The sequence below is a fragment of the Papio anubis genome, chromosome 7 (genome assembly GCF_008728515.1).
Source record: "Papio anubis isolate 15944 chromosome 7, Panubis1.0, whole genome shotgun sequence".
NCBI classification, from domain to species: Eukaryota; Metazoa; Chordata; class Mammalia; order Primates; family Cercopithecidae; genus Papio; species Papio anubis.
Genome location: NC_044982.1, coordinates 108,530,918 through 108,551,262, shown reverse-complemented (window position 1 = coordinate 108,551,262; position 20,345 = coordinate 108,530,918). Strand labels below are relative to the sequence as shown.

Here is a 20,345-nt window from a genome sequence, read left to right as displayed (position 1 = left end):
ACAGCCATTTAGAGAAAGATAAAATTAGATTGATATCCCATAACTCCCAAAAGAATAACTCCAAATGGATTAGGGATCCAAACGTGAAAAATAAAACCATAAAAGTATCAGAGGAAAGCAAGGGTGAATTTTTCCTTAAGCTTTGTGTAAGAAATAGCTTTCTAACTGTGACTCAGACTCCAGAAGTAATAAAATGTTGATAAATCTTACCACATAAAATTTTTGAAATTTTTAAATCACCACAAAGTCAAAAGACAGGAGACCATCTGGAATAACATATTCATAACATATGCCACAAAGATTTAATAACCCAAATACAGGAAACTCTTAAAAATGGACAGGCAAAAGATCTAAATAGAAAAATGGGAAAGAGACAGTAGCAGACAATTCACTAAAAAACAAGATATAAAAAATGGTCCTCAAACATACGAAGTAATGTTCAAACTCACTCATAATTAGAGAAATGCAAATTAGGACAACACTAAGAAATCATTTATCACCTGTCAGACTGACAAACATTAAATAACGTGACAGCACGTTATGTTGGCCAAGACTTTGGGGAAGCAGACTTCCTGTACATTCCTGGTGGGAATGCAAATTGGTGCAATCCTTCTGGAAGAAAGTTTGTCAAAACAAAACTACATATGCGCTTACCTTTTGACCCAGCAATCCCACTTCAAGGGATCCATTCCAAAGATACACTTCTGATGATAATAAAACACATATGCACAAGGTTATTCATTGCAGCATTGTTTCTCACTGCAAAATATTGGAATCACCTAAATGTCCAGTATTTAGTGGTTGAATAAACCATGGCACTTCAATAAGATGAAGCACTGTGCAGTTATAAGAAAGAATTAAGGAAGAGCCGTATGAATGCATATGGAGTGAATTCCAGGACATACTATTCAGTGAAGTAAGCAAAGTCCAAGAGTATTTACAGTACACAGCTCTTCATAGAAGAAGGAAGAGGACATGAGAAAATGTACTTGTATCTGCACATTTGTGCAAAAGAAATGCAGTAAGGATAAACCAGAAATGAAAGAGACTGGTCACCTACAGAGGGTGGATGGAACAAGGATGGAAAGAAGACAGGAATGTAGTGTAGTGGGAGTGACATTTCTCTGGCTCACAAAACCATGGTAATGTTTAACATGCCTTTGTCAATGTCTGGAGTGAGGGGCTGTCACTGTACTTGTGTGACTCTATCACTGTGAACCCTTGGTCCAACCCAGTGTGGAAATATTTGCGTTAAGTGTCATGCAGTGTAAAAGGAAATTTTCTACTTAACAGCATTTGCCTATGAGGTATCAAAAAGGAATGCTTGTGTTCACTACAACAGTTCTAACCAGCTACAGATGTTCAAGAACCTTGCACTGTGAGGGACCCCAAATACCAGACCCACACTGGACGAAACAGACAACTGTTTTTTAACCCCAGTGAACAATGAGGATTGTTTTAACCAGTTCCTTTCTATCTGGAGCACTAGCTTTCAGTGCTTAGCATAACCATCACCAGTGTCTCCTTTCTAGCCCTTAAACAACCCTGACTTTCCCCCACAAGGAGAAACACTGGTTGTGCTCCCTTGCCTGACAAGTTAGTAACCAGCTTCAGTGGTTTTTACTTGTGTTTCTTTTGCCTGCGATGGTCTTTGTCTCATTCTTTGTCAGCAGATAAGAGAGATATTTACATAAGCTGAAAGACCCATATTGGCTTCTTACTGAAATATCCTAAATAAACGTTTTGTCCAAGTTGTACAAATGTACAGAAGAATTATTTCTATTTTATCTTCCTTAATTTCCTCTGCATCATCCACAGAGGGAGATGATAATGTACCGTAAAATTGTCAAAAGACATCAGGCAGAGAGAGAAGCAGGAACTGAGTGAGGAACTGGTTAATTCATTGGCTGGCTTCCCAGCCCTGCATGGGCAACACTCACTGTATTTTCGATTGCTTAAATAAAATTGTGGACACTTTTCTTCTTTCCCATTCACCTTGGGCATATTGTTGATGACACTGGTATTTCCCATTTCAGGAATGACCATACCTGAAGAAGATGCTGATGTGGGACAAGGTAGTAAATATTGCCTCGTGGCAATTGGGAGACTCCAGGTAAGAAAAAATTCATCGCCTTTTTAATCTTAAATGAAGGCTTATTGCCACAAAGTGCAGAAGACAGTTGGTTTGGATGCCTATTCTGATCACCTGTGTTCTTGGTATTTGTTGGGTTTCGTGTCTCACTCTGTGGGACAAGGCTGAGGCCAAATCTAGAAGAGAAGGGGACTGTGAGCTGCAAGCAGAGTTCTTGCTGGGTTGAGGGGTTGCATCAGTTCATCCCCCATGCTTGTGCCAGTTGCCATGAACTTGCATTCTGCTCACATCACATCCCTGCTTAACCCCCTTGACTGTTTCCCCAGGGTCTATGGGATAAAGTCCAAGCTCATCATCACAACCCCATCTCCTTCCTTTCTTCCTCTCTCACATCTTGTTCCCACACAGCACCATTCCCCTTTCCATAAACCCCCACCTCTGGGGGTGTTCACAGGCTGTTTCTTCTGCCTGGTATTTCCTTGTTCCCCTTCTTCTCCTTTCAATATTCCTTACCCTCCTTATCTGCTCATCTTTCAAGACCCAACTAAAATGTCTCCCTGATCTTAGTCTAAATCAATCCTTCTCTCCTCCCTGCTCTCATAGCACTGAGCTCTACCCTCAGTTACTCTTCTTTCACTGTCTGTTGCAGGTAGTAAGTTGAGTGCATGCTCATCCCCGCAAGCTCCTCAAGGCCAGGGAATGTGTCTTTTATTGTGTGAAAGTTAAATTTGCTCAATGTCTGGCACACACAGTAACTACTCATTCAACTGGACTGTTCATTCTCCCTAGGACATTGAGGGTCTTCCCCATCCCGAAGAGGAGAGACATACTAGACCTGGTTCAGATACACTAATCTCTCATGTCCCTGGTTTCCTAGTTCTGACCATTTTCAGACAAATGAATAGGCAATTTCATCCATGTATGACCTACGCTGGGTATTGCTTGCACATGGGTGAAGAAAGAATATTTGGGTAAATTCAATTCACAAATATATATGCTCCAAGTATTTTAACTAGTTCCTTAGGCTCATTTGTCATCCTTAGTAAAGGGAAGGTAGGGGAAGAGAAAGGGATTAACATTTATTGAGCACCAACTTGAGCAATTGCCAAGGTTTAACATGCAATATCCCTTTTAAGGCTCACAAACATCCTATGAGATTATAGGTTTTATTATTCCCATTGGTTGATGAGGCAACTGAAGTTCAGAAATGTAAAGAAAGTGGCCAACTGTTACAGTTAAAGATGTGATCAGGGATAGATATTTGAACACTTTAGGGTCATTGTACTGACTGACATGGAAAGATCTTTGAAGTGAAATGCACATGGATTACTCTTCTCATCTCTGTCACCATCTCCAACTCATCTCTGTCAACACCACCTCAACTGTGGATTTTCCCCGTCCCAGGTGACCAGCTCTCCTGTATGCATGGACATGAATGGGATGTCAGTGCCCACAGAGTTCTTATCCCGGCATAACTCTGATGGAATCATCACATTTGTGGATCCAAGATGTATCAGTGTGATTGGCTACCAACCCCAGGTCAGTAGATAGTTTTGAGCTCATGGCAATTGACTAGAGATTTAATTGTTTTAAAAACATTCTTACCTCATTTGAGATACAACATAATGGCCATGTGGAGAAACATCATAAAGACCAATATACCCTGCCTGCATAGAATGATAGATATCCTTCCAAGGCAAGAAAGGACGTTGTAAACACCTGTGCCACTTAACATGGACTCTTTCTTCTTTGCCCTCGCTGTTATGTTTCTCTAGTTGATTTTTCACAAACTGGAGTTAAGATGTTCTATTAAAAGGGACTCTCTTATTAATTAATATTCATTACAAAGCTCATTAATGTGGAAGACTCTGCAAAGCCTGGTAAAGATGCCTGCCTAATTTTGCCTAACCTCTTGTTTCTCAAGTGCATTTAGGTGGCACGTCTTTAGGTCTGTGTTCTAGATTCTTTTAAAAAGTCAATGTCATGAGAAACAAAAAGGCAGGAGCAATTGTCCCAGATTAAAATAGACCAAAGAGATAAAATAATAATATGCCACAAAAGGGCCTTAATTGTGTCCTGGGCCTGAAGACAGATTGATAGAAAATTCATTTGGGAGACAATTGAAATGTTAATATGTACAGAATATTGGGTGATGTCATTGAATAATTATTGATTTTCTTAGGTTTAGTATAGCACATGATAGCACATTGTCGTTTTGTAAGATAATCTCATTTTTATGAGATGCATGCTAAAATACTTTGAGGAGAAGTGCCATGATGTCTACAACTTAATTTCAAATGGTTCAGTAAGAAATTAAGTATATACATGCCTGTGTATGAACATATACATATATATGAAGAAGGAAAAATGCAAATGTGATAATATATTGATAATTATTGAATATACATAAAGGATATATAGCGGTGTATTGTAGTATCAACTTTTTTGTAGATTTAAATTTATTTAAAAAATAAAAAGCTTTTTTATAAAGAAAAAAGATGTTTATTCTGAGGAACAAAGTTTTGAGATATGTATATATGAGTATTTTAATGGCATGTATATTTTAGGACTAGAAGCAGTTCAAACTAGAACTATTAGGACCCTGCATATGATTCTGCATGTCTAGATTTATGTAAACCTTGGGATTCTTGGATGGAATAAAGGGAGAAATGGATTTGTTTCCAAGTTCACCCCAACCTCTGATGGCAGCCAGACCCATTTATCCAGTGGCACTTCCCATGGGCATCCAGTTGCTTCTTGGCACGCAGATAGGACTCCCCTCCACTGCCAGTGTCAGCATTCACTTAGGCCATTTGCCGATTTGGATTGCGATCAATGAGTTAGTTTAAATCTTTTACTGTTTAAAACACTTCCTGACCAGGCATGGTGGCTCATGCCTGTAATCCCAGCACTTTGGGAGGCTGAGGCGGGTGGATCACTTGAGGTCAGGAGTTAGAGACCAGCCTGACCAACAGGTGAAACCCTGTCTCTACTAAAAATACAAAAATTAGCTGTGCATGGTGGCAGGTGCCTGTAATCCCAGCTACAGGAGGCTGAGGCAGGAGAATTGCTTGAACCCGGGAGGCAGAGGTTGCAGTGAGCCAAGATCGCGCCATTGCACTCCAGCCTAGGGCACAAGAGTGAAACTCCATCTCGAAAAATAAAAAACATAAAATAAATTTTAAAAATACACTCTTAACTGGACCACTTTACTACAACACTTTTGAAGTTATCTGTAAACAGTTTATCTTATTCTGATCAGTTTCATTGTGAAACACATTTTTTTTTGGACTAATGCTATGTCCTTTGAATGTAGCATAGACTAATGATGGTAGATAGTAAACAGGCTTTTAACAAGTACAGTTATTTTATGATAACCTCATTTCTTCAGCCACAGGAGAGCTACAATTTCCACATTTAAATAATTCCAGTTTTCATAAGCAACACATCTGTCCTCAGGCTATTATTTTGCTTTCTTTTTATGTTATTAAAATATGTTTATTGCAGTTTGCCTCTCCAAGACAAATAAAAATAAAATTGCATTCTGAAGCTACTGACGTAGTGCCTTAGCAAATTAGAAATTGATATTGAGCATGCCAAAGGAACTTAGAATGAATACCAAGAAGCCAGTTCCCTGATGGCTCCCAGGAAAATTTTGCATTCACTTTTTTTTCAAATCTGGGGTGGGACAGGCTAAAGAAGATGAGTTAAAGGAGATGTTAAAGGAGATGGAAATGAACAGTTGTCTCACAGTGAGTATGTAAATAATTACAAATGGATCTGGGATTACTAAAGCTTGTCTCTTTTATTTAGGATCTTCTGGGAAAGGACATTTTGGAATTCTGCCACCCTGAGGATCAGAGCCATCTGCGTGAGAGCTTCCAGCAGGTACATACTGCCAGTGCCCACTTAAAGCGGATGCATAGTCTGGGCACCTGTGGATGTGGCTGGCAGGACATTAGTCCTACTATATGCCAGGCAGGCTGCAAGGTCCTACCTGTGGCCTCACTCAGGGCCCCTGCTAGGAAGTCGCTCACAGTCTAGTAGGGAAGACAGACATGCATCAGTAAATAAGTACTATGTAATAGGAGAAGAACTCTAAAGGGTCATGAAGAAAAAGACTACAGAGCACAGAGGCTGGAGAGGATAACTGCATGGGGAAGAGGGAGGAATTGTTCCGGGGGAGAGAACAACTGGGATGGGTCTTAAAGGACGAGCATAGAATAAATAAGTGAATATTCTAGACTGAAGGGGCAGCCCTAGAGTTACAAAAGGGAGAATCCTAAGCAGTTCCTAGTGGCTGGAGTGGCACTGACTGACTTGGAGGAGGTGGGCAGTGGTGATAAATGAGCCTGGTACAGCCAAGTTGTGAAAGGCCTCTTAACTCATGCTAAAGAAGGTAGATTCTCTCCTCAGTCATTTAAAGGTAAGTGAAGACCAGGTGCAGTGGCTCATTCCTATAATCCCAGCACTTTGGGAGGCCAAAGTGGGCAGATCAATTGAGGCCAGGAATTCAAGACCAGCCTGGCCAATGTGGCAAAACCTCACCTCTACTAAAAATACAAAAATTAGCCAGGCATGGTGACACGCACCTGTAGTCCCAGCTACTTGGGAGGCAGGCAAATAGCTTGAACCTGGGAGGTAGAGGTTGCAGTGCACGAAGATAGCACCACTGCACTTCGGTCTGAGTAACAGAGTGAGACTCTGTCTCAATCAATCAATCAATCAACCAATAAAAAGGTAAGTGGCCGGGCGGGGTGGCTCACGCCCATAATCCCAGCACTTTGGGAGGCCAAGGTGGGCCGATCATGAGGTCAGGAGTTCGAGACCAGCCTGGCCAACATGGCAAAACTCCGTCTCTACTAAAAATACAAAAATTAGCCAGGTGTGGGGGCAGGTGCCTGTAATCCCAGCTACTCTGGAAACTGAGGCAAGAGAATCACTTGAACCCGGGAGGCAGAGGTTGCAGTGAGCCAAGATTGTGCCATTGTACTCCAGCCTGGGCAACAAGAGCAAGACTCTGTCTCAAATAAATACATACATGCATACATACATACATACATACATAAAGTAAAAAGAAAGGTAAGCGAGGATGACTTTGAGGATTTTAGGCAGAGCAGTGTTTCAAAAAACCACTTTAGTAGCCCAGGTATGCAGAAGACACAGATGGGGAAATAACTGGAAACAAAGACAAGAGGCTTTTAAAATTGTCCAAGTAAGAGGTGATGTGGCCAGAATGTGGGCAGGGGCAGTGGGAATTTAAAATAGGGGGCAACTTGAGGAGACAGTTGTTTGACGAGTGCCGATGCTTTGGATAGACATGGTGAGGAGAGAGGGATTTAGGGTGACCTGGGAGCCCGAGAGGGTAGTCACCCTAGTAACAGTGTCATGCACATCGTGGCTGTTAGCTGCTGTGTATTGAGCACCTACTGTGTGCCAAACATATGGGAAGCCTTGTCCCATGCACTATTGAATCTGCACAGTAGTCGGAGGAGGTAGGCATCATCATCTTCATGTTACAGGTGAGTGCAGTGAGGCTTGGTGACCTAAAAGCACCTCCCTGCCACACAGGCGATGAATGAGAGAACCGGGATTCACATGGAGGAGTTGCGGCTTCCTGAGCCCAGGTTCAGCTGAGGTGAGAGAGAGAACACACCTCCTCTCTCCACAGGGCTCTCATGTCTTGCTTCAGCCCTAGGAAAGAATAGAGCAGGCAGTGTTCTATTCAAGGAAAGAGGTCCTTGAGTTAGTTTTCAAGAGGGAATAATAGTTTGTCACGCCTCTGAGAAAGCATGTGCCTGACATTCTGCCTTTCAAGTATCTAAGAGTGGGGCCTCTCTGACCGCCGAACCTTCCTATTGAAGGCATTGCTATGTTTGCACAAATAGACATAGGACTCCAAATTTATGCCACATATGTGGATAGAACTCTTAACCCCCGCTCCTTCCTGCACACTCTGCTCGTTCCTTTCAGAACATCACCCACTCCTGGCTTTTTTCCCATTTCTGGCCTCCTCTGCTGGTTTCTCCTCTTCTGCCTTCTTCTACAAGCCATGATGGATGATGCCCTAGGGCTCACCCCTTGGCTGCCTTCTCTCCTCCCTGTGATGTCTCCCTGGATAATCCTACCCATGGGACGACTCCAGCCCAGACTGTCCATCCTGCTTCACACTTGCTTTTACCCCACTGGGGTAGTAGCCCACTGGGGTCTACTTGAGGGTGGACAGTGGGAGGAGGGAAATATAACTATTGGGTACTGGGCTAAACACCCATGTAACAACCAGCTGCTATGCCACACTGCCACATCAGTGCCCCACAGCCCTCAAATGCAGAATGCCTGATTCTCCTTTCCCAGCCCCCAGTTCTCCTCACGTCACCATCCACCTGTTTGCCCAGGCCAGAAACCAAGAAACATCCTCAGCTCTTCCCTCAGTCCCACTCCATACACTCAGCCCCTCCTTTCTGTCTTCTTTCCTACCCCCCTGAACCAGGTCACCCCATCTCCCATTCTGACCATTGCAGTCATTTTCTTGCTGGTCTCTCTGCTTTTACTCTTACTTTACTCCAAGCCATTCTGAAGACATAAATTAGGTTTTGCCACATTTTTACTTAAAAGCTGCCAACAGGGCATTTAGAATCAAATCCAAGCTCCTTTTCATAGCTTCATGCTATCTATATACCTGGCCCCGTCTCATCCTCATGTGGACACTACTCCTGAGTTACGCTGGCCGCCTTCTGGTTCCTTGAACATGCTTTTCCCCACCTCAGGGCCTTTGCACGTGCTGTTCCCCTGAGGGAATGCCTTTCCTTCACTCTTCACGTGACTGACATCTTATCCTTCAGCTTTCTACTCATGTTGTCTCAGGGATGCCCTCAGTGGTCACCCTACCTAGGAAAATCACCCCAGCCTCCTTCTAAGTCCCTTGTTTTCCTTCACAGCAACTATTTCAGTTTTATTTATTTGTCCATTGGCTTGTTTGGGGGATTATTTTTTTGTCTTCCTTACCAGAACCTGACCTCCCTATGGGCAGACTTCATTACGTCTGTGCTTTATTATTATTATTATTATTATTGGTTTTTTTTGAGATGGGGTCTCACTCTGTCGCCCAGGCTGGAGGGCAGTGGCACAATCTCAGCTCACTGCAACCTCCACCTTCTGGGTTCAAGTGATACACGTGCCCCTCAGCCTCCCGAGTAGCCGAGATTATAGGCATGTGCCATCATGCCTGGCTAGGTTTTGTACTTTTAGTGGAGATTGGGTTTCACCATGTTGGCCAGGCTGGTCTCAAACTCCTGACCCGAAGTGATCCGCCTGCCTTGGCCTCCCAAAGGGCTAGGATTACAGGCATGAGCCACTGTGCCCAGCCTTCATCTGTGCATTTGATCCTCATCTTCACCACTGAGTGTAGAGCCCTGTACAAGGGTGGCTCTTAACAAAGCAATCTAAATGGATCAAAACCCATAGCAATTGATTTTCATTTTGGAAAAATGTGGAATTGGAATGGTTAAACATTGTAAGAGGATGCCTTTTTGTGCCATATGTTTGCTAACTATGTGGAAATTATGATAAACTTTGCATCATTTAGCATAGTCAGGTTTGGGTTGGGTGTGCTTCATTTTTCTGGGTTAATGGAAATGGAGCTTTAACAGTGATGGGGGCCTCCATTCTGTGCCCAGTAACTGGCCAGACCCGTTTCATTATCTTATGTAATCCTCAAACCTATACAGTAAGTGTTGTCTTCCTCATTTTTTTCACAGTAGACACTGGGAGGTGCAGTTGCCTGCCCCAGGTCGCAGAACCCAGGCCTGCCTGCCTCCAATGCATCCAATTACGACACCCCACCCCACACACAGGCCTCTCCATCCAACAGCATACCCAAGGCTTCAGACTGCTGACATTGTCAGAACCCGGGGGGTTTTGAAAAGACGAAGAAGGAATTTAACATCTGATCCCACCCTGATACCCAGCTTAAGTAATTCTCACTCAGAGAGCAGCCACCACATTCCTCCAGCAGGAGGGGAGGCCGAGACAGCAATGCCGGCAGCCCCAGCCCCAGCCCCAGCCCCAGCCCCCGCCACAGAGCACAGTGGGCAGCGGCCAAGCAGCTGCAGGGACATGCTGGAGCACACCGTGCCTTGGCCCCGTGCTTGTGTTCTTTGGTCTCCCCACTGATAGCTGAGGTGGGGGTCAAATGTTGATAAAGGGAAGTGGCTTCTTCTCGCAGAAGCAGGGAGGTGGCTACGTCAGCTAAGAGCCAGCTCTTGAACTCTGGATTTAAACAAAAGTACTTGAATAGTCTGGACAGGAGGCCCTTAGAACATGATTGTTTGTGAGGAATTTGAGTTTGAGGGGGTGACAGGGAGCCAGCCGGGGACCAGGAAACTTGCGTCTGCTCTTGGTTTCCCTCTCCGAGCAGTTTACCTATAAGTCAAAAAGAGCTGAACTCCGTCAAAGTGAAAGCAGGCTGCCATCTCGCCTGCCTCCTTTCCGCTCAGGCACCTTCCATGATGAGGAAGATGATGAAGGGGGCTGTTTCCATGAAGAGCCAGGCTAAGCCAGGTTTTATGCTTGGCCTTGGCCATCTCCTGCATTGCACCTGGGTTAAGCACAGCCACGTGCATCGCCCTGGTCTGAGGGCCTGGACCATGTCACCTGTACCATGCATAGCCAATCCCCCATCACATGTCAGGTTTCCCAGCCTCCCAACATTTACCCATGCTGTACCTTCTGCCAGGAGAGCCCTCCCCACACATCTTCACTTGCCAACACTTTACCCTCTTCCAACTGGAGAGAAACCCCATTTCTCTCCAGGAGCCGTCTTCAGATCCTGACCGCAGGCCATCTCTCCTCACCCTCCTGGTAACCCCATGGCATTTCATCTGTGTTTCTGTAGTGGCATCAAGCATACTCTCTCTGGGTTACAGTTATCTACACACTGATCCTTCACCTGCTGGCTGAGAGGCTCTTTGGGGACAGAGAATGTGTATTGGCAATAGGAATTTATGTAAAGGGCTTTGGAGACAGGTAGATCTAGGCTTAAGGTCATAAGGCTTTAGGCAAGGTATTCAACTCCTTTGAGGCTCAGTTTCCAGGTTCACAAAATGCTGTTGTGAGGACTGCTTGAGACAACATGTCTAAGGTGCTTAGCCTATAACTTGGAGCCAGGAGGGTGCAGAACTGCCGGCTCCCTTCTTCTGTTCTCTTTCCACAGCTCCTAAGGCTGAGCTTCCCTTTACACAGCTCCTAAGGTGGTGCCTTCTGTGTGCTAGTTGCGTGGAGCTAACAAATTTCACACTATCTCAGGCATTCTAGTTAGAAGAAACAAACAAAAAAAGGGACCACCCTTCCTGTGCTTCCTCAGACTGCAGAAGATGTGGGTTTCAAAATGTGGACAGTGACTCCCTATGTCCCCTGTTTTTGGAGCAGACACAGAGAAGTCCCCCTTGGATGCTGACCTGAGAGGCACATGGCCTTGACCTCCAGCCCCACAAGGAAAGAGCCAGGTTGCTGTTGGAGCCGCAGACATGCCCGGCCTTACCTACTGCACAGCTCAGCCTCCTCCCCTGTGGTGTCTGGAACAGCTGCCCACCCTCCCAGAGCTCTTGGTTTCGTTTATTTATCACTCAGGGATTTCCCACCAGGGAGCTTTACCTGACATCCGCAGGCCCAGATCTTGTCTGGCTTCCCCCGGGGACAGTGTGGAAGAGGGATGGCTATCCCCAGCTGTGGGGCCAGCACACCATTGAGTCCCTGTGGGAAGTGTGCTCTGAGAGCCTGCTCCTTGTAGGGCTTGAGGATAGACATGGAGTAGACACAGGTGACCAAGATGTCCCTGTCCCCATGCTGAGTGCAGTCTGGCCAAGACGACAGACACCACCGAAGAATAGACCACAAGTGTGGTGGGTGTGAGGAATGGGTGAATCAGGCCTTCCCTGATCGCAGGGACCAAGTCCCCATTCTAATCTGTGGTCACATTGTGATCTCTCAGTCAGCAAGCCCGACTGCCATGGCCCAGAGATTTGCCAGCCCTGATCTGGGGTCTGCACATGCCTGTGGAGGAGAGAACTCCTGCTCGCCATATTTTGTCCTGGGGGGTGTAATCACACCCAGGCCTAGTCCCACCAGTCATTTATATCCCTTCTTCCATTTGTGCTTCAACCATGAGAAGCGCACCCGAATGCTACCTTCTGCACGTATGCATGCGTATTCCGGTGTCTGGTTTGCTGCATGTGCCTGTGATGTGCACAGCAGCCCCCCCTTACCTGCTGTGATGCTTTCAACAATTTCAGTTACCAGCAGTCAACCACAGTCCAAAAATATTAAATGGAAAATTCCAGAAATAACTCATCAGTTTTACATTGTGTGCTGTTCTGAGTAGCATGATGAAATTTTGTGCCTTCCCACTCTGTCCAGCTTGGGATGTGATTCCTCCCTTTGGCCAGTGTTTCCACACTGCGTTTGCTACCAAACAAGTGCAAGAATAGTGATGCTGGCATATTGGTATAATTGTTCTATTTTATTATGAGTTGTTGTTAATCTCTTACTGTTTCTAATTTGTAAACTTTATCATAGGTATGTATATGTAGGAAACAGCATAGCATCTATAGGGTTTGGTACTATTCACAATTCCAGGCATCCACTGGGGGTTTTGGATTGTAGCCCCCTTGGATAAGGAGACTGCAGGCAGTGGGGTTGTGGCGGGGGCCAGCAGTGGCATGATGTCTGCTCACTGTAACTTCTGCCTCCTGGGTTCAAGCGATTCTCTTGCCTCAGCCTCCCAAGTAGCTGGGATTACAGGCATGGGGCATGGCTAGTTTTCGTATTTTTAGTAGAGACGGGGTTTCGCCATGATGGCCAGGCTGGAGCATATTTTCAATAGAACAAAGGGGAGATCTGTGTAGCCAGAGGGACAATATTGTGATTTGGAAGTAAGATCTTGCTTCCTGTCCCAGCTTTTCCACCAAAGTTATCTGATCTTGGATGACTTATTTAATTTCCCTGAGTCTCAGTATTATCAGCTGTAAATAAGAAAACTCATCTTACCAAACTCGTGAGGCTATTTCTGAAGCAATACATTTGAAATCATATTACAACATCAAAGTGTAATACATAGAAACTTATAAATAAATAAATAATCCATGGAAAGTGATCATTTCATTATGTCTCCTATCAGAGAGTCTATTGATTCCATTTTACAATGTTAAGCAGAGGTTAAGCATCTTGTATGTTGTGGTAGCAAGAAATAAATCTGTGAATACAATGTAGCTACATACCTGAGTGAGATAACTTGAGGGTGAGTGGAGAGCACCAAACCCAGAGTATCCTAGCAACCAAGGCAAAAAGAAAAACGCTCTGGCTTGCAGAGTTTTCATGATCTGATTTGTAAAAGCTAAATTAAAAGTCCTACTATGAAGCAGGCATTGAATGGTTGCTTTCTCATACTGTGGTTACAGAATGACCCAAATGCAGCACCCCGTTTCACCAGGAGGTAGGCGGAGGAGTTCCCATTGCAAAACTGCTCTCCCTCTCTTACTGTCTTTTAGCCACAATGCCCCTATTCTGAGATCCTGCTGTCCCCCGCCACAACCCCACTGCCTGCAGCCTCTCCCTCCTCCCGTTTGGCACCATCCTTCCTCCTGCTGACTTCCTTCTCCAAATGTTTTCTCAGGTGGTTAAGCTGAAAGGCCAAGTACTGTCGGTCATGTATCGATTTCGCACCAAGAACCGGGAGTGGATGTTGATCCGCACCAGCAGCTTCACATTCCAGAATCCCTATTCTGATGAGATTGAGTACATCATCTGCACCAACACCAACGTCAAGTATGTACTCCACTGTTTCCCTCTCCTGGAATCCACATGCGCTTGCTTGGGTCCAGAGCTGGCAATTTTATTTGGAGCTCTTTTCTCCCTGCCGCCTCTCCCTGCAGCTGGAAATCCCTGCAGGATTAAGAACAGAGGAGACTGTAGGTCCCCATCACTGTCTCCCTCCCATGTTCCTCCTTCTCATTTCCCTCCTGATTTGTGAGAAACAAAAGAATGAGTGATGATCATGACACTCCCTTCCCTTCAGTGCAAGGTGCTCCAGTTTCTGTTCCTCTTTTCTTCCCCCTGAGCATGGAACCCAGCCAAATGGAGCTCTGCTGGGCCGTCCCATGTTGCTCCCTGTTGCAGCAGCTGCTTGTGCCTGGTTTCTTGGTCCTGCTGCAGCCGGGGGTGGACGAAGTGAGGCTGAGCCTCTTGACAGCTCTAGAGAATGGGACAGGTGGCCTGGGTGTAGGCACCTCAAGGACACATGACTTCCCTGCTGCCCAGCCATGGAAGCATTCCTCCCTGCCCAGGGCCCGAGGATCCCAAGATCTCTGCTGGAGTCACCACTCCTATGTCCCATGCATGTTAGCAGACCTTGACCCCACCACTTCCTGGCTGTGCAACCTTGAACAAGTCACTTCCTCTCTTCACCTCCCTCATAAGGTTGCTGTAAAGATTAAAGGAAGTCAAGCTACAGGCCAGACACTGGGTTCAACTTCCAGCACAGTGAGCATGACCTTGAACAGGTCATACCTCCTCTGCATTTAATCTCAAGGATATACAAGGCCAAGGAACCAACACAAAGACATTTGGACAAAAGGATGTCCAAGCAAATGCAAGCATGTGGAAGCCATGGCCAGTGTGTCGGGAGGACTGTAGCATGCAAGGGTGTGAGATGAGGTTGGCATCTGGAAAACTGTCCCCATGTCTCGCCATCATAGTCAGTGGCACCAGCATCCACCATTTTCCCTGGTTCAGCACTCGGTTGGGGGACCTATTTCCAACCCTACCACCTCCTCTTCCTCATCTGCTGACATCCCTTCTCGGTAGCCTCCCCGGAATTCTGAAGCCTCCAGGTGGTCACCACCGCCTACTGGCACTCTCAGAACTTGCCTGGCTCTGCCCTCTGTTGCCGTCCCTGAGCCCCTCGGATTTGGGAGTTCCCATCTGGGCCCCACAAAGTAACCTTCTTTCTAGGCAACACCACCCTCTGAGTCCTCAGCCTCTACCCTGCTCCTGGGCCAGAAGTCACAGAGCTGGACAGATGAGTCCATGCAAGACCTCTCAGGGGGCCAATGACCTGGAATTTGTTTTTAATTTTAGATTCAGGGGGTACATATGCAGGTTTGTTACATGGATATATTGCATGATGCTGAGGCTTGGACTTCAGTTGAATCCATCACCCAAGGAGTGAACATCGTTCCCAATAGGTGGTTTTTCAACCCTTGCCTCCCTCTCACCCTCCCTCTCTAGTAGTCCCCCCAGTGTCTATCATTCCCATCTTTATGTCTGTGAGTACCCAATGTTTAGTTCCCTCTTACAGGTGAGAACACGTGGTATTTGTTCTTTTGATTCAGCATTAATTTACTCAGGATAATGGATTCCAGCTGCATCCATGTTGCTGCAAAGGACATGGTTTTGTTCTTTTTAATGGCTACATATTTTGTGGCATTTATATACCACATTTTCTTCTTCTTTTTTTTTTTTTTTTTGAAACAGAATCTCACTCCATCACCTAGGCTGGAGTGCAGTGGCACTATCTGGGCTCATTGCAGCCTTAACTTCCTGAGCTCAGGTGATTCTCCCACATCAGCCTCCCGAGTAGCTGGGACTATAGGCATGCACCACCATGCCCAGCTGATTTCTTGTATTTTTAGCAGAGATGGGGTTTTGCCACGTTGCCCAGGCTGGTCTCAAACTCCTGGAATCAGGCAATCTGCCTGCCTTGGCCTCCCAAAGTGCTGGGATTACAGGTGTGAGCCACCGTGCCCACCCCACATTTTCTTTATTCAGCCCACCATTGATGGGCACCTGGGTTTATTCCTTGTCTTTGCTATTATGAATAGTGTTGCAGTGAACCTGCAAGTCCAAGCGTCTTTTTGGTAGAACAATTTATTTTCCTTTGAGTATATACCCAGTAATGCAGTAATGGGATTGCTGGATTGACTGGTAATTCTGTTTTTAGTTCCTTGAGAAATCTCCAGACTGCTTTCCACATGGCTGAACTAATTTACATTCCCATCATCAGTGTGTAAGCATTCTCTTTTCTCTGCAACCTCGCCAACATCTGTTATTTTTTGACTTTTTAATAATAGCCATTGTAACTGGTGTGAGATGGTATCTCATTGTGGTTTTGATTTGCATTTTTCTGGTGATTAGCAATGAGTATTTTTTTCGTCTGTTTGTTGGCTGCTTCTATGTCTTCTTTTGAGAAGTATCTTGTTCATGCCCGTTGCCCACTTTTTAATGGGGTTTGTTTTTTTTCTAGTGATTAGTTTAAATTCCTTGTGGATTCTGGATATTATTTCTTTGTCAAATGCATAGTTGGCAAATATTTTCTCCCATTCTGTAGGTTGTCTGTTTACTCTAGTGATAGTTTTGTTGTTGTTGTGTTTGTTTGTTTTTCTGTGCAGAAGCTCTTTAGTTTAATTAGATGATGACTTGGATTCCAACCCCAGCTCCCAACTGGGCAAGTCACCTACTCTTTCTAAGCCTCAGTTGCTTCATCTGTAAAATGGGGAGAATGACAGAACTACTGGCCCAGAATCATAGAATTATTCTGCAGATTCTGTATGGAGCTACTGCATATGAAGCACTCTACTATGATAGCAGGCTGAGTCGGCCCCGGTAAATGTGGTCTGCAGTAGCTATCACTGTGATTGTCAGCAGCAGCAGTAGCAACGCAACCCTTCCACCCTTTGCAGCGACTTGGCAGTTTCTTGGGCCAGTTCTTGCCTGCAGCCCTAGATTATGTTTGGTCTCCTAAATGCCCTGCCTGCGTTCTTCCTTTAACTCCGGGCAGATCACCTTGCCTTCCAACAACCAGAGACACCAGGACCCTCCTGGTGATTCTCTTCCTGTTCATGAGTGTATCTATCTCAATGCCCTCCTCCTCCATTTCCGGCTCCTAGCAGGGGCAAAGACTCCTCCTTCCAGGGCCAAACCCTGCACCTTCTTCATCTCCCTGCACGCCCCTGGACTCCCATGACCCTCCCTTCTTGTCTCATCCTCCTTGTTGGCTCCTTCTCGGGCCTTCACATAGACACCTGACTTCCTGATCTTGGAGAATCCCTGTCAGGCCAACCCACCAAAGCTCCCATCCCACCTGGCCCTGCCAGACGTGTCTGTGGGAACCTCCTTCTTCACCATTCATCTGTTCTTAGCCCCTTACAGCCTTGCTTTAGCCCTGAAGGTGTTGAAATTGTTTTCGCAGAAGCCTCTGATAACCCACATGAAATAACCTATTCTCACTGGTCATTCTCCCCAGACTCTGTCCGACCAGCTCCTCTTTCTTAATGTCACCCTTGGCTGACTTGATGCTCTGATTCTTTTTTTACCTTTACCTTCTAGTCAAGACTTTCTTGGTTGTAAGTAGAGCAGGAACAAATGTACTAAATCACAGTTCCAGGTATGCAAAAAGATAATACTATTTTACTATTTTCCATTCTGATTTTATCTGGTGAAACTCAGTTAGCTTGGCCAAATTAAGGATGTTTTATTGTCTCACTTCTCCCAACATGGGAAAAGGGTGGTTCTTCTTTACTCAGGAAGCAGAGAGGTACCACCAGTGCCAGGCTCATATGTGGCCCAGCCTTGAAGAAAATAGGGACGCTTGAGAAACAGGAGTAAAAGTAAGCAGGGCTCAGGATTCCATGGTGCTTTCTTTGTTCAACAGGTGTGTTATGGAGGATGCTGAGCATGGGCCTTTCAGGAGCTCTTGAGACAGGGTAACAGCGTGTGCCCACTGACCTGAAGGAGCCAGGTGCAGGGCGGTGGGAGCCCCAAAGGGAGAGGAGGAGGAAAATGCTAGCCTGGATCTGCTTAGCATCTGTTCAAGCCATAGCTTTAAATGCCAGCCTGGATCTGCTTAGCATCTGTTCAAGCCACAGCTTTGTCCCAGGCTCACACCTCCTGTCATGGCCCCTTGTTCCAGCCACTCCAAGCTAAGACTTGAGCTCCAGTAACATGGAGAACGTAAGAAGGGGCAGACGGGAGGGACAGGTAAAATGCAGTGGGGGCAGAGAATAAATACTTCCCCTCGGGGCCTCGGAGAAAGCATCCCCAGGAGGTAGCACTGCAGTGGGGGCTTCCAAGAAAAGTAAATATCCCCCTGTGAAAACCACCCTTGGGGCTGAGGTTTTGCTTTCTTTTCCTGAAAGTCAGGCAGCACTGAGATAACAGAAAAGCCATCTTGTATAGGGTTTGGCCTATGTAGTTCCTCTGGAAAGTCGCTGTTGCAGTTTGTGAGGTTACATGGATCAGGATGCCCCCTCAGGACATAGTTACACCGGAATCCTCAGTCTGTGTCTCTGAACTGAAAGGTCCTGCATTGGTGAAGTTGGTTGAAAAAGTTTACTGTGGACGGTAGAGGGCAGTGACAACCATGAATGTGAACTGGCTAGCTCTTTTTTGAATTTGGGAGGCGAGACTTTGCCAGCAGTAGGCAGACTTGTTATGAAAAGATCCTTAAATGCTCTGTGCTGATGGAAGGGGATGGCGAGGGTGAAGTGTGGGCAATTTGCAAGCTTGGTTGCTTTCAGTCAAAAGCATCCAAAAGAAACTTCCTGGAGAAATTGAGTGTTTAATGTCAAACATTTGTGTAAAGTTACTACAAAGAAGACCTCTTCAACACCCTTGCATTTTCTCCTGTTCCATCAAATATGGAATGAAGTCCAGAAAAACCCAGACTGATTTAACATACTGGTCACACACCACAGCTTTGAAACGTGCCTTGGCATTGGGGGCCAACACTCTTTTGGGGCTGTTTCTTAGCTTGAGTCATTTCAGTGTTTTTACTTGGGCACAACCTAGCTGCTGTGCTTTCTTCATTTCTGACATCTTTTTAGGGAAGTGATCTGAAGTTATCTCTTTGCGTCTGTTCAGGCCAAGTCCTCTTTCCTGTCACAGCATTGTTCCAATGTTGTCATAACCACACCTGTTGGCTCATGTGTGTGTGGGTGTGTGTGTGTGCATGTGTTTCTAAAACCCCACCATGCACAGAATCATGATTGAGTCTCTCTTGAGCCGACCGACCATCATGTCTCCTTTGTCATGCTTAGCAGTGGCCACCTGGTTGGTCCTAGGCAGGTGGTGGAGCATAGGGGTGGGTACAAAAGAAGTCAAAGGAAAGGCTGCATTCCTGTTCTCTGCAGAGCATAGAGGCAGTAAGGGCCTGAAACACCCAGTCACCAAACCCTAGATCTGGGAGCTATCCTGGATCCCTCCCTCTCATTCACCTCAACAGGCAACCTGGCACAGAACCAGAGCCCCTGGTTCCAACTGGGATTCTCTCTAGCGCATCTCCTTCTCTACCTCTTTGGCACTGCCTTGGTTGAGGCCTTTGCCCCCATCACAATCATCGGTCTCACTGACCATCTCCCCTGCCTTCCATCAGGCCCCTGCTGAGCCAATCCACATGGCCAGGAAGCGAGCTCTAACACACACATGCATGACTGGACCATGCTGCTCTCTGGCCCTGATCAAATCAATTCCAAACCCTGTAACAAGCATTTCGAGTGCTTCACAATAGACATGCAGATGGTGCTCAACCAGGATGGATATTATTAGCCTCCATCCCCAGACTCCTCCCAGCGTGCTTCCAGTTACTCCCAGGGACATGATTCCAGTGACCTCGGAATGCCCACTTCATGCCTTCTTACTCACTTAGGCTGAGTAAAAACCCCTGTCCAGGGAGCATGAGGGAAAATTGACAGCATCTGCCCAGCCTCCTGCACCTCGCCGACAGGAAGCCGGGCTTGAAGCATTCACTTTCTACTCCTCAGCCATTGTAGCCCAGCTAATGGAGGGCAGCACTGGCTGTGGTAGGAACCCACTTCCCTCGCATGTGCTGTCAGTCAGTTTTCTCCTGAGCAGCCCTGCTTTCTCCTTCTCTGGAATTTGCAAGCACACCAAGGTTTATTTTTATACCATTGCTGTGAAATGTCTGAGAAAACTCCCCAGGGCTCTTCTCAGGATGGGGCAGCCTGCAGGTCAGCACTTTCTCTTCCACACATGCTCAGCTATGGAAGCAGAAACCAAAAGGTTGTGGGATGGAGATGCTGATGTTCCGACCACAGAGCCAGAGTGGTTAGGGTCCTGGGGATTTGCTAGCCATACCTGTGACCTGATTTTCTGCTTTCCAGTGAAAGGACCTTTTTCTGGTCTAGGAGCCCAAAGAGGAACAGAACTGAAAGCAACCCCCCAGCCTAATACCAAGACCCCTTAT

At 45.9% G+C, this 20,345-nt stretch overlaps 1 protein-coding gene across 6 annotated transcripts in view; it reads left to right on the top strand.

Annotated features, from left to right (window-relative positions):
• Nucleotides 1–20,345, top strand: part of ARNT2 (aryl hydrocarbon receptor nuclear translocator 2) — a 202,018-nt gene that overhangs the window by 148,146 nt on the left and 33,527 nt on the right. For all 6 annotated transcript variants that reach the window (XM_031668435.1, XM_017960858.3, XM_017960857.3 and 3 more), the window contains exons 9-12: nucleotides 2,037–2,113; nucleotides 3,497–3,631; nucleotides 5,906–5,980; nucleotides 13,761–13,912. In XM_031668435.1, coding sequence (XP_031524295.1) covers nucleotides 2,037–2,113; nucleotides 3,497–3,631; nucleotides 5,906–5,980; nucleotides 13,761–13,912 — 439 coding nt within the window. The remainder of the gene's footprint in view (nucleotides 1–2,036; nucleotides 2,114–3,496; nucleotides 3,632–5,905; nucleotides 5,981–13,760; nucleotides 13,913–20,345) is intronic.